General features: G+C 36.4%; 1 protein-coding gene across 1 annotated transcript; it reads left to right on the forward strand.

The window, feature by feature from the left end:
- The first annotated feature begins 210 nt into the window (after nt 1-210).
- On the forward strand, nt 211-10073 carry LOC112022424 (uncharacterized). The gene is made up of 9 exons (XM_024055018.2): nt 211-473; nt 893-973; nt 3619-3739; nt 3853-3947; nt 4311-4382; nt 7735-8013; nt 8449-8557; nt 8937-9123; nt 9658-10073. Exons 1-9 carry the CDS (start codon nt 450-452, stop codon nt 9743-9745), a joined length of 1056 nt encoding a protein of 351 aa, XP_023910786.1. The 5' UTR covers nt 211-449; the 3' UTR covers nt 9746-10073.
- The last annotated feature ends 3979 nt before the right edge of the window (nt 10074-14052 follow it).

The raw sequence follows: 14052 nt of genomic DNA on the forward strand, positions 1-14052 counted from the left end.
AAGCCCTATAGCGGCGTTTTCCGAACTCGAGTTTTTAAAACTCGATTTTTACTTGGATTTTTTTTACAAATCAAGCCTTAAAAACTTGATTTTTATCTTGGAATTCGAGTTTTAGATACTCGAGATGCTAGTTTTCAATTTTCTTTTGCAACGTGACAACTAACTAAATATTTTAATATTTATTGTTATTTAAAAAAAAAATTCATTAAAAATCCATTAAAAAAACAATGAAAAGAGAAAAACCAAAACGGATCTCCGTGAGGAGCATTGCAAATCTGGACACCAACTACAACTGACCTGGATTCTTCATTCACTCAAACCTCATCTCTCTCTTTCTCTCTCAGACCCTTTTGCGTTTTATCCATAAACCCTAATAGTTTCCCCCAAATCCTCACTCCAAAATTGATCTGCAACAAAGGCTAATTTGACACTGTGCACTGGTCAATGCAATGGTGGTCTGCAAATGTCGAAAGGTATTTGCTTCAATCTCTCATATTTCGTTTTCTCTGATCGTTTTTTTTTTTTTCCCTGAGGTTTTGGATCGGATCCAATTCTGAAATCTGAAATCTGAAATTTATCGCGATCTATATCAGCTGCACAAATTGTCGTTTTCCCAATTTTCATTTCTATGTCTGAATTTCGTAGCTCAATTTCAATTTTCCATTCAAAAACTGAAAAGCGAGGAATAGTTTTAAGTTTTTCCCTCTTGGGTTTACATTGTAAATCACTATCTGAACTCTGTTAATTGCTAGCTAGCTTATTACCAATGTGTTTGTAGCTGGAAGTGGACTCTCTCTTGTGTAAAGCTTGTTTCTTTGTGCATTGATTAAAATTGGGAAAGTAGGGAATGTATGTTGGGTAATAATGTGTGTGGTGGGGTTTGGTTTTTCAGGCTACCAGATTGTATTGTTACGTGCACAAGGTTCCGGTTTGTGGCGAATGCATCTGTTTTCCGGAGCACCAAATATGCGTGGTAAATTTATTATTTTTTTTGCTTTCATTGGTATTATTATCATTTATTGTTATCTTACTTTGGGATGGATTGGATTCATTGCTCACAACTCAATCATGTTACACTGTTTATTCTATTTTGTATTTAAAACTCGTTTTAATTGTATTAGCATTTAGCTGTGGCGCTCTCATTATTCGTATGTAATGCTATCATGTGATTGAATTTTAATTGTATTAGCATTTGTGTGTTGAAGGGGTTTTAAGAGATTGAAATAGGGGATTAGACATGATACTAAATTTAGGGAAAATAGGTCAACAGATGGAGGGAGAGAGTATATCAAAGTGATGAACAGTTTTTGACCTTCTGATGTGTTGAACTCAATGGGTGAATAGATGATTCTTCTTTTTGAAATTCTCTGTTATCATTGTAGGCCAAATTTAGCTTGGCATATCCAGATAGAATATTTTTTGATAGGTAAGAATAGTTTTTATTGAAAAAGGACTACTTCATGCAAAAAATGGCACGAAATAATCAAAAGAATTACAAGCAAGAAATTATGTACAAGGAAAACGGTAGTCTATATACATCGGAATAGAATCACTAAATGTGAGTCCCCAAGCTCGAGACCAATAAAAAAAAGTTCCTACAAAAGAGGCTAGAAGCTTATTCCCCAAGCTCTCCAAATCCTTGAATGTACGGTGGTCTATCATCTCCCACTACACTAGCACATGCAACAGCAATCCAATATAGTATAGCCTCTTCTTCTCAAATTATAGTTTGTGAATATCTTCAGATCTTCCCCTAAGTTGCCAGTGAAATAAAAAAGGATACCCTCTGAGGGCTCTTCACAGCCTATTTGGTATGTGATTGCAAACAATAGTTTCAAAATGATGTGAAAATTGTGGTTTAAAAAATGTTGTGAAAACATGTGTTTAAAACTTTAAGGTACTTATAATGCAAAACATGTGTTTGGTACCATGTTTCTAATAACATTCTTTTGACGATGCAAAAACACAATTATATGTTTGGTATGAGTATGTGTTTTTAATAAAAGGTGGGTATTTTTACTGACAAATGCAGCACCTTGTTAGTTAAAAAAATAAAAAAGAAACTCACTCGCAACAGCCCTCTCTCTCTCTCCCTCTCTCTCTCTCTCTCTCTCTCTCTCTCTCTGTGTGTTATTTCCTTGTCTTCCTAGACCCACAAATCCTAACCCAGTAACACCCAAAACTCATCTCTCTCAATCAACACCATTCCTTCACTTTCTTCTTTCCCAATTTTAACCCAACACCAAAACTCACAAAACCACTCTCACCAGTGCACCTTTCCACCTCTTCCTCCACTCTCTTCATAGCCTCTAGCATCCACCATCCATGCTCATAGCCCCAAGCCTCAACTCTAGCTGTCAAGCCAAGCCTTCAACCCAATTGAACTGCTCAGCTGTATCAACTTTCAAGTGCTGCACATTAGCAAGCACAGATCATGAAAGAGATATTTTTGGGTATTTTGTGGTTCAACCACAAGAGAGAGAAAGATAGAAATTTTCTGGTTCAACTGCATGAGAGAGAGAAGTTGAAAGAGTCCAAATCGTGTGAGAGAGAGAGCCATTTCTGAGAGAGACAAACGTGTGAAAGAGAGAGAATAGAGTCATTTGCTCTCTGTAAGGAGTCATATTTTTGTGGGTCTCACAGTTTTCAAGATAATTACAATTATACCACTTAACATTGTTACTCAAAATATGAAAACTAGCCTTGAGATGCTCTTGAATACAATGTTTAAATGCCTTAAATTGAGAACTGTGACTCAAACACTCTTTATTAAACCCTCTTACCAGATGCAATTTTTTTTTTTGGGCCCACATTTTTCAGCACTCATTGAAAACTGTGGTTTGAACTTGCATGCCAAACAGGCCCTAATATACCCAGATAAAATATATTGCAAGGATCTCTCCTCTTTCCCTTTCATCATGTTGTATTGTGTTAGTGATGGTTTTTGTTATCATTGTGTGGATAATTTCTTCATTTTGACATAATTAAGATTTTTCTTGAGGCAAATTTGTGCATACGTATGAACGGTATACTTTGGTGTTAATTTGAGTGACAGATACTGATTCCCAGTTACTTTGTATTTTTTTTTCATTGTCCTCATATTAGTCTGCCATTTAAACTATAGGGTTTTTATATTCATGTTACAGAACTATCTTGATGGTGCTCACTTTGCATTTTTTTCTAAAGATTTTTCTTTGGAATTCATGTCCTAAATCTACCCCATTATGTATTGTTTTCTTTACTTTACAGAAAATATTCTACATTTCCAAGACGTTATTTCCCTTTTGCAGTGGTTCCTAGTTTACATCAGTTGGATTGATCACTGATATAAGTTGTTATGCCATTACCTTTTTTTCCATGTTGGATCAACTTTCTGCTACTTCTGAGCTAGAATTTCATGGAAGAGATGAATATTCAATTTGATCATATTTATTTGTGGCTATTTTTTTTAGAGATCGGTTAAAAAATACTTATAAAAAAGAGAGATCGGTATAAAATATGTTTGCACAATATGGATAAGTATGTGCATTTGTATATTTTTATTATGAAAAGATCTCGTTGATGATGTTGTAAGGTTGTTCAGGGCCTAAGCTGTATTTATCTTGTTGTCTTTTCTAGGTCCATACTTACTCAGAATGGGTAATAGATGCAGAATATGATTGGCCAAATAAATGCTCCCAGTGTCTAGTAGCGCTTGAAGAGGGGATGAGTCCTCAAACTACTCGATTGGGTTGCTTGCGTATGTGATTTTGCAGATATAGTTACTGCTTCTGACATGCAAATTATCTCTCTGAAAGAAAGCCTGTTGAACTCTTAGTGCATAACGTAATGTACATTGATTTTTTGCTTCAGATGTCTTACACACAAATTGCTTGGTTTCACATATCAAAAGTTTTCCTTCGCATACAGCACCAGCTGGATATGTGTGTCCTGCATGTTCCACTTCGGTAAGATATTTATGGAAATAATTGATAGATTTAGAATGTTAATTAAATCAATTTCCATATTTCATATGATTTTTTTTTAATTTAAAATTCATGTCTTAAAGTATAGGATCATGAAAACCTAAAATGATTGAAGTTTGTTACTGTTGTTAACAAATTTTTTCAAATTGTCTTGTGATGAATTGTCAGTCATGACTAGAATTGGTCTATACTCAGTAACTAGTAAACATTGCCATTTAGTTGCGGTGTTTTACTTGATCTATTTAGCTTTGAACAACTTTCTTTGATTATGGAATTATTTTGAACTTTGTTAATGTGATGTTTATTGTTTGGCATGGTTCATCTTCACATGCCCTTTTCTTGCAGATTTGGCCTCCTAAGAGTGTTCATGATTCAGGATCACGTCTTCATTCATTGCTGAAGGAAGCTATTATGCAGGTAAGGTCTATGCTTGACTCTTACATACACACAGAATTACTCAAGCGACAGTCTCGTAAACTTTTACTAATGCTTACTCAGTAATTCTTGTTCCATTGAATTGCTAAACTTCCTTGGCATGTATGATCCTGATGTGCTCATTGATTCTTAGTGTGATGGATTGTTGTTGGTCTTATCTTCTGTAGTTCAGGTCACATTCTGTTTTGCTTTTCATCCTGGCTTGATATTGTTATCTTTGATTTGATGGTGGGTTGTGACAAATGAGTGCTAGGAGTGGTTTTTCAATTGATTAGCTACATTGAGGAAAATTTATACAATGGACAATTTGATAAGGTGTGATATAATAATGACAAATTGGTGTTGCATGTGTATGTTAAATGGGATTGGGGGGGGGGGGGGGGGGGGGTGGGTTTGGGGTGGTGGGGTAGTGCATCATTTATATCTACATTGTTTGGGTTAGGCGAGGTATGTTAAGAACGGTGGTCAAGCTATTGGCATGTTGGGAATGTGGACTCCTGTGTTTTGCTTGTTTGGGTTAGGTGAAATTTGGAAGGTTGTTCCTTTATGTTTAATTTAAAAAATTGTTATTTTAAATTAAAATTAAGATTAAAATTTTTATTTAAGATGATGTGGAATTGATTTGAGAGGATCTAGAGGGGATGCCTTATCCCTGAAAATCCCTCATTTTAATTTTGTCAAATTGAGGGATTTAGGAGGGAAAGGATACCTTGTTTATTTATTTATTTATTTTTTTTTTTTTTCCTGTACTTACAAAAATAACAAAAAATGTCTATTCTCTGCCTTGCCTTTTCTTTCGTTTTTATTTTCCCTCTATTTGTAGACAATTTGACCCTGGGTTTATATGAATGCCTTTGTCTTTGGTAGAGTGGCTTCTTTGCTAACTTACTGATTTAGACCCAAATTTAAGAGAGCTGGCATCTTATGTTGGTGTGCTTAAGAGCAGTGAGCTACTAGGTTGCCTTTTGGGCATAGTTTTTGGCAATGCTCGTTTGGATAGGGTCTTGCAGATACATCGTAAGCTAAACCTGTGCTGATGAATAACAATGTACTCAAGAGTATAGGAGATCCAAATTTAAGGAATTTCCATCTATGCCTGATGGTAAAGAACATACCGAGCTGCTAAGAAGTGAACTCCAATCCTTAATGGCACCCACTTAACTCACCAATCCTTAATGGCACCCACTTAACTCACCAAATCAGTCCATGAGTTTAAAGTGTTTTTAAGTATTTCTTTTGGATTTAGAAAAAAGAAACTGAAATCCCTTCCATCTCAAAATGTCATTGTTTTCATGTGCAAGGAGATGATTTTGTGGATCCCCTGTTGCTTCATTTTCTGTGGACTTGTCTTTGTGACACTATCTCTTCTGTAATTTCTAAGTTTACCGGGCGTCTCCTAGGAATTCTTCCAATCTTGCCCTTGGTAGGATTGTCTATGCTAGACCTGAACATGGTTTGCTGCCCTTCCTGGCCAAACAATCCTGCTCACTAACGGTCATGCTTGGACAGAATTTAAAATTTAGGCTTTGATTACATTTCTTTAACCTAATGTTAAGTCCTGTGCTGCTGAGTATTGGTAACAAGCTATAGCACTTGCTCCAAGAAATTATATTGAAGCACAGAATTGGTTGAAGATCACAAGGCATTTCAAATAGGAGCACTCTATTTATTTATTATTTTAATTAAGTATTATTTAGAATAAATTAGATTTGTTATAATATTTTTATAATAAAAAAAAATTGTTTTGTTTGTTGTCTCCATCAGTCCAAAAAGAAGGTTCCCCGGAAAGAATCAATCAAAGAATCTGATTATGCCATCTTAAGGTGCTGCTATGAAAGTATCTTATCAACGTCCATGAATGATAAATTAGCTAAGTTCATGAGTTGGAGATAAGCGGACTCAAACCGCTGATTTCTGCCATAGGGTAAACTGCATCCTTTTAGGCCCCTGATTGATTCTACCAATAGAGCCCAATGATAGACAATAACTTCCCCCTGAACACAGCCTACAGCTTTCATCGTACTGTGCTCTCTTCTCAGAATCTCAAAAAAGGGTGCTGAGTTACAGTTCTATATTTGCTTCCTCTCTCTCTCTACCCAATGGCAGCTTCTTTGAATTATAAAACTGTTGAACCTAAACCTCTTGTATTTTTTCTAATGTTTGACCCAAATTTGTCATCTCTCTTATCCCCCACCTCCCCCCAGCAAAAAAGAAAAAAAAAATTTACAACAAAAATGATAATTACTTTTGCTGTTATTTTTGGGATCTAGATCTACTCAGGCTCTAAAATTATTTAGGCCCAACATTCATGCTGAGCCAGTCTCAGGCCTGCTCATTGACCCTTAATTCGAGCTGAGGCCTGGTCTGAAGCTGGCCCTACCTGCCCAATGATCCAGTGTACTCTATTCTAGCATTTCTGGGCTTTGTTCGCTGAAAGTCTTATCCTATATCATATAATAAGAGTTGACATTAGTTTCTGGAAACAATTGAATACTCCAATTCATTAGGGCGGAAAATTTTCTTCTATTGATGAATCTTTGAGGTTTTTTTTTGCAGATCCTGCTGTAAATGTTGAAATCTTTGAGGTATCTGCTGTGGATGTTGAAATCTGAAAAAAGAAAACAAAACAAAACAAAAGAGGCGTACAACTTGTTTGTGTATAGAAGCAGTATTTTATTATTTCTTTCATCCTTGGGATTGTGTTTAAGATGCATCAATGAGTTCTAGTTCAAATGACACTTCCATCTCCAATAAGAATGGGTAAGGGAGAGGGTGAGGTTGTGGGTTCAAAACTCATTGAGTGTGTGTGAAACTTACCAATAAAGCAAAAGATTGCATTTCAGATCCATTTAATCTTGAATTGTCTAAAAATATGCTATATTTTGTGAATTAATATTCTGACATGGGCACTAATATACAAAATGTCATTTAGAAAATGATGTGTTCCTGTGTAAATGAGAGCAAAGAATTTACACAAACTTGCAACTTAGAGAGGTATACGTGTAATCACATTCCATTTGACACTAATCTGGAACTCCTATACGTGGCTAGGTGAAATGTTAGATATATCAGTCATTTAGAGTCTCATTTATTTGGTAGGTGCAATTTCTGTCTTGTTAAGGAGCAGGATTTTCCCTAAATATCTACAGCTAGCAATTCATTACCCGGCCCTTTATGTGACAGGAAGGGTGCAGTGCATGTATCTCTTAAAAGAATTGTCTGATATCTGTATTTTTAGTGATTATCACCCTCTACATCAGTGCTGGAATCATTAATCTGGTTAATCTCCTTTTTAAATATTGTCACGTCTTGGTAATTTTTATCTTCTGTGCAGACTGGTATGGAGAAGAATTTGTTTGGAAGTCATCCCGTTTCATTGGCAGCAACCGAATTTCGTGGTCCTCCTCCTGCGTTTGCATCAGATCCTCTAATTGCAGTACCTTCTCTTGGAGGCATGGACAACAATGCAAGTTCACCCTTAGTAGCACAAGACGAAATAAATGCTATTGCAGGATACTCAGCTGCTGCTGGAGCAGGATCTTCCAAAGTTCCAGACATTCTGGAGGTAGATGGTCCTAGTACGGCTGGGAATTTTATGAAAGGCTTAAGCCCGGTAGGTGTAAAAGGATTTTATGGTCAACTTTTGCCTCTGAAATAGTGACTAAAGGCTCTGTTTTGTTCGATTTTTAGCTTTTCAAAATGCAACGTTTTTAGAATTTTACATTTTTGCCATGGAGTAGTAGTAAAGCATAATGCTGATAACTCTGGCATATATGACAGGAAACTGTCTTAAACATCATATGTAAAATGTTCAAGATAGGCTAATACAAATGATGCCTTAGCTAAAAGCTGAGAAATACCTTATAGATCCTAACCAATGGCAGACTTTGTGAATGTGTTCTGTGTTTCCATTTGCAATTTAGCATGGGTTTGCATGTGTTGGATGTCTGTATGATGTATATTTTAATTTCTGTACAATAATTGAATTGAAAGGCTCATTCATCTAAAAAAAAAAAATCTCATATAGTTTGGTTTGATTGCACTCCAGCCTGGTGCTACAACACGAAAGGGTGCCTTCCATGTTGAACGACAAAACTCAGAAATTTCATATTATGCAGATGATGAAGATGGGAATCGTAAAAAGTATAGTAAAAGGGGTAAGTAGATAATTTTCTTATTTACTCCCTCCCTCCTGTTTTGTTTGTCCAGTATTTCCATCTTTGGCTATCCCAAAATATTTTTCAATTTTAGAAGTCATGTCATTACTTTCCCCAATATTTCAGGTTTAAATTCTTGGAAGTTTATGAGGATAATTTTGTGAAGTTATATATTTTTCTTTGAGATATAAAGCATTAAATGATGTTCTCTTATAAAGTTAGATATTTTATATTGGGCAAACAAAAAGGGATGGAGTAATTAATGTTGCTACTTTCTTCGTCATGACATTTTTCATAGAAAATGTTGCAAATTAAGCCATCCACCTCTGGGACTGATCAGAATTGCTTCATCATCTTCCTGTGGGTTTCTTATTTGTAGGTCCATTCCGGCATAAGTTTCTTAGAGCTTTGCTTCCTTTCTGGTCTACTGCATTACCAACCTTACCAGTGACAGCACCCCCGCGAAAAGATGCGTCAAATAACAATGATGTCCCTGAAGGTCGTGTGCGGCATCAAAGATCATCAAGGATGGATCCGAGAAAAATCCTGCTCATTATTGCAATCATGTAATTTTTTTTGAACAATTTTTTTTTTTTTAAGGATAAACAAAATGCAGTAGGCAATAGCTTCAAGAAATTGATGTCTTGTGACTATACTTAAGTGGCTGAGTTCTTAGGAGCTTGGAATATGCTTAGGGCTAATAGTGAAGCCTGGGCATACTGCTGACCAGCATACATTTGGCAACATACCATTTGTGCCAAACGTTTAGTAGTCCAAATTACCTTGTAGGATAAGGTTCTAGAAGTCAAATTATTACATGATCTTCAGACATTCCATTCTCTTGGAGCACTAATTCCACTTCCTCTCACATGGATTAATGGTGAGGTGCGGATTTTGACAATTTTAACTCTCTGTTAATAGAGCAACTTAAGGAATGACGTTGTTTCTCAATCCTATTCATGAACTGAATTTGAAAGTCATAATAATTATTATCATCATGACTACTTGGGTCTAATTACTAATAAACTTATGCAAGAATTGAAATATGAGACATAAAAGCATTCACTTTTCACTAATGCATATTTTATGATCTTATGCAGGGCATGCATGGCAACTATGGGTATTTTGTATTACAGACTAGTGCAAGGAGGTTTTGGTGTGGAGCTGCCTGAGGATGAACAGCAGTGATCATCTGCGAGGTTCTAATGCAGATGGGGGTGATTCTGCTTTAATGGAGACCTGCTGTTTACTGGTGCTCCTGCTGCTGTGTTTTTGTTCTGGTCCTCTATCTGGACATGGTGCTGGTTTTCAGTGAAAATTTGTCGGGAATTTTCATTTGAGTGTTGATGACAGTAACATGTTGCATATATTTGCTTGGCCTTTTTAACCTTTACAGGGTTTATCGATGTTATGAATTTAGATGGAAGTGAAAAGGAAAATATTTTGTTCAAACTGCATTATTTTGTAATTATTGATTTGAGTCAATAAACATGCAAGACAAAGGATTCCTTGACCATATCGACTTTATAGTCCCTAATTCTTTGTCTCGGAAGCAAGTGGTGATGTAATTAGTAATTACTTGAAGAGATCAAGGTATAACCCAGTTGGAGAGTATATTGTATGCCGAGCTGAGTCCGAGGCCTGTCCAAGTGGACAATCTAATAACCCCTTTCTTCAGTTTTAGATTTACAAAATCAACCCCTTTGATAATCTTTTTTAAACATTAATTTGAGGATACTTACTTTTCAAATTAATTTTTGTGAAAACACATGATCTATGCAATTCATCCAACATGTCATTTAGCCTAGGGATAGGATGTCAATACTTTACCGTATTGTTGTTAATAGCCTTGCAATCAACATACATTCTCCAAATTCCATCCTTCTTAGGCACAAGCAGCACCGACACCGCACACGGACTCATGCTCTCTCTCACATATCCTTTGGTCAGCAACTCCTCAATTTGCATTTGAAGTTCCTTTGTCTCCTCCAGATTACTCCTATAGGCTAGTCAGTTAGGAATTGTTGCACCAGGCACAAAATCAATTTGATACTCCATTCTAGGGCTGTCCAACCCACCCGGTCACCTGCCCAAACCGACCGAGCCCGACCCGCCGCCACCCAATCCGACATCTCCAGCAGTCAGACGCGGGTCTGAACTCTCTAACCCGACACCTACGCGGGTCGGTTGCCGGTTTTACATTTCAAAACCTGTGACACTCGACCCGAACCGAAACAATTGCCTTCTTCGGCGAAAAATTAGGAATCTTGGACCATCCGGCGAGATCCTTCGAGATCCGGCGAGATCTCGCCGTTATCCGACGAAATCTAGGCCAGATCTCGACGGATTCAGCCAGATTTCAGTCCGATATTGACAAATCCGACTAGATCTTGACGGATCCGACCAAATTTAGGCCATATCTCGACGGATCCGGCCAGATTTCAGCTAGATCTCGCCAGATCCGGCTAGATTTTTGTCCCCGGCGATAAAACCTGAGACCCGAACCGAAAGCACCCGAAACTGATGAGACCCGAACCGAAAATCCGACCAGATCAAGCGGGTCGGTTTCGGGTCAAATTTTCAACCACCCGAATTATTCGGGTCGAGTCTAGGTTGGGCACAAACTTGACCCGACTCGACCCATAGACAGCCCTACTCCATTCCTCTTATAGGTGACAATCCACTAGGCACATCGTTAGGAAACATGTCCTCATATTCCTGCAATAAAGAGACAACAACACTAGGAAAAGATTCGTCAAGTTCGTTAGTATTAAATATGTCTCATTGTACAAGAGTACAAATATAGGCTGGTTTGTATAAAAAGCACACTTGACATCACTCGCCTTAGCATAAAACTCCCTCATTTTTTTGTTTTTCTCTCATTTTTTCTCTCTATTTTCTTTTCACTCTCTTTTCTATTCATTCTCTTTTCTACTTTCACTCTCTTTCTCATCATCTTTTTTTGAACTCTCAGTCTAATAATTTTTTCTTTTCAAGTCATTCTCTCTTTTTTCGTTCCAACCTGACCCGAGTTAGAGGATTCCCAAAAAAAAATAGTAAAAAAAAATTAGAAAACATCATTTTGGCTTCATTTCTAGCCAAACTGGGTGGGGAGGGCCCGAAAAAGAGGAAAAAAAATTCAGTCCTAATTTTCGTTCCAACCCGACCCAATTTAGAGAATTCCCAAAAAAAATAGTATAAAAATTCAAAAAATTAGAAAACATCAATTTGGCTTCATTTCTAGCCAAACTGGGTTGAGAGGGCCAGAAAAAGAAGAAAAAAAATTTTCGTTCCGATTTTCGTTCCAACCCAACCCAAGCTAGACAATTCCCAAAAAAAATAGAAAAAAAAAAAGTCAAAAAATTAGAAAACATCATTTTGGCTTCATTTCTAACCAAACCGGGTCAGGAGGGCCCGAAAAAGAGGGAAAAAAAATTTTGTTCCAACCCGACCAGAGGTAGAGAATTCCAAAAAAATAGTAAAAATTTTCAAAAAATTAGAAAACATCATTTTAGTTTCATTTCTAGCCAAACCAGGTCGGGAGGGCCCCAAAAGGAGGAAAAAAAATTTCGTTCCGATTTTTGTTCCAACCTGACCTGAGCTAGAGAATTCCAAAAAAAAATTCAAAAAATTAGAAAACATCATTTTGGCTTCATTTCTAGCCAAACCGGATTGGGAGGGGCTGAAAAAGACGAAAAAAAATTTCGTTCCAACCGACACGAGCTAGAGAATTCCAAAAAAAAAAAAATAGTTAAAAAATTCAAAAAATTAGAAAACATCATTTTGGCTTCATTTCTAGCAAAACTGGGTCAGGAGGGCCCAAAAAAGAGGGGAAAAAAATTTTGTTCTGATTTTTGTTCCAACCCGACCCAAGCTAGAGAATTCCCAAAAAAATAGTAAAAAAAAAATTCAAAAATGTCATTTTAGCTTCATTTCTAGCCAAAGTGGGTCAGGAGGGGCCGAAAAACAGGAAAAAAAAATTCGTTCCGATTTTCGTTCAACCACAACCGGAGGTAGAGAATTACAAAAAAAAGAAAGTAAAAATTTTCAAAAAATTAGAAAACATCATTTTAGCTTCATTTCTAGCCAACCCGGGTTGGGACGGCCCCAAAAAGAGGAAAAAAAATTTCGTTCCAATTTTTGTACCAACCCGACTCGAGCTAGAGAATTCCAAAAAAAATTCAAAAAATTAGAAAACATCTTTTTGGATTCATTTCAAGCTAAACCGGGTCGGGAGGGCCCAGAAAAAGAGGAATGAAAAATTTCGTTCCAACCGACATGAGCTAGAGAATTCCAAAAAAAAAAAATAGTAAAAAAATTCAAAAAATTAGAAAACATTATTTTGGCTTCATTTCTAGCCAAACCAGGTCGGGAGGGGCTGAAAAAGAGGAAAGAAAAATTTCGTTCCAACCGACATGAGCTAGAGAATTCCAAAAAAAAAAAAAAAAGTAAAAAAACTGGGACTGGTTGGCCCGAAAAAGAGGAAAAAAAATTTCGTTCCGATTTTTGTTACAACCCGACCCGGGCTAGAGAATTACCAAAAAAATAGTAAAAAAATTCAAAAATTTAGAAAACATCATTTTGGCTTCATTTCTAGCCAAACTGGGTTAAGAAGGCTCGAAAAGGAGGAAAAAAAATTCCAATCCAACCTGAACCAAGCTAGAGAATTTGTAACATAACATAGCAAAAAAATTCAAAAAATTAGAAACATCATTTTCGCTTTATTTCTAGGCAAATCAGGTCGGAAGGGGCCGAAAAAGAGGTAAAAAAAATTACGTTCCGATTTTCATTCCAACCCGACCCGAGGTAGAGAATTTCCAAAAGAAATAGTAAAAAAATTCAAAAAATTACAAACATCATTTTTGCTTCATTTCTCGCCAAACCAGGTCGGAAGGGGCTGAAAAAGAGGTAAAAAAAAATTTTGTTCTGATTTTCGTTCCAACCCGACCCGAGCTAGAGAATTTCCAAAAAAAAAAAAAATAGTAAAAAAATTCAAAAAAATTAAAAAACATCATTTTCGCTTCATTTCTAGCCAAACCGGGTCCGATGGGCCAGAAAAAGAGGAATTTTTTTTTTTTTTTTTTCCGATTTTCCTTTCAACTCGACCCGAACTAGACAATTCCCAAAAAAGCAGAAAAAAAAATTCAAAAAATTAAAAAACATCATTTCGGCTTCATTTCTAGCCAAACTGGGTCGGGAGGGCCCAAAAAAGAGGGAAAAAAAACTTCGTTCCAATTTTCGTTCCAACCCAACTCGAGCTATAGAATTCCCAAAAAAAATAGTAAAAAAATTCAAAAAAACTAGAAAACGTCATTTTGGCTTCATTTCTAGCCAAACCGGGTTGGGAAGGCCCCGAAAAGGAGGAAAAAAATTTTCAATCCAACCCGAACCAAGCTAGAGAATTTGCAACAACATAGCAAAAAAATTGAAACAATTAGAAAACATCATTTTTGCTTCATTTCTCAAACCGGGTCGAAAGTGGCCGAAAAAGCAGT

Source organism: Quercus suber, unplaced genomic scaffold (genome assembly GCF_002906115.3).
Source record: "Quercus suber isolate HL8 unplaced genomic scaffold, Cork oak 2.0 scaffold_1143, whole genome shotgun sequence".
Taxonomy (NCBI): domain Eukaryota; kingdom Viridiplantae; phylum Streptophyta; class Magnoliopsida; order Fagales; family Fagaceae; genus Quercus; species Quercus suber.

Excerpts from the sequence above, each read along its gene's own strand:
- LOC112022424 (XM_024055018.2), top strand. The coding sequence starts at position 450 with ATGGTGGTCTGCAAATGTCGAAAG. Across the intron at positions 3,740-3,852 it reads TACTCGATTGGGTTGCTTGC|ATGTCTTACACACAAATTGC; the intron begins GTATGTGATTTT and ends TTTTTGCTTCAG. Across the intron at positions 3,948-4,310 it reads GTCCTGCATGTTCCACTTCG|ATTTGGCCTCCTAAGAGTGT; the intron begins GTAAGATATTTA and ends CTTTTCTTGCAG.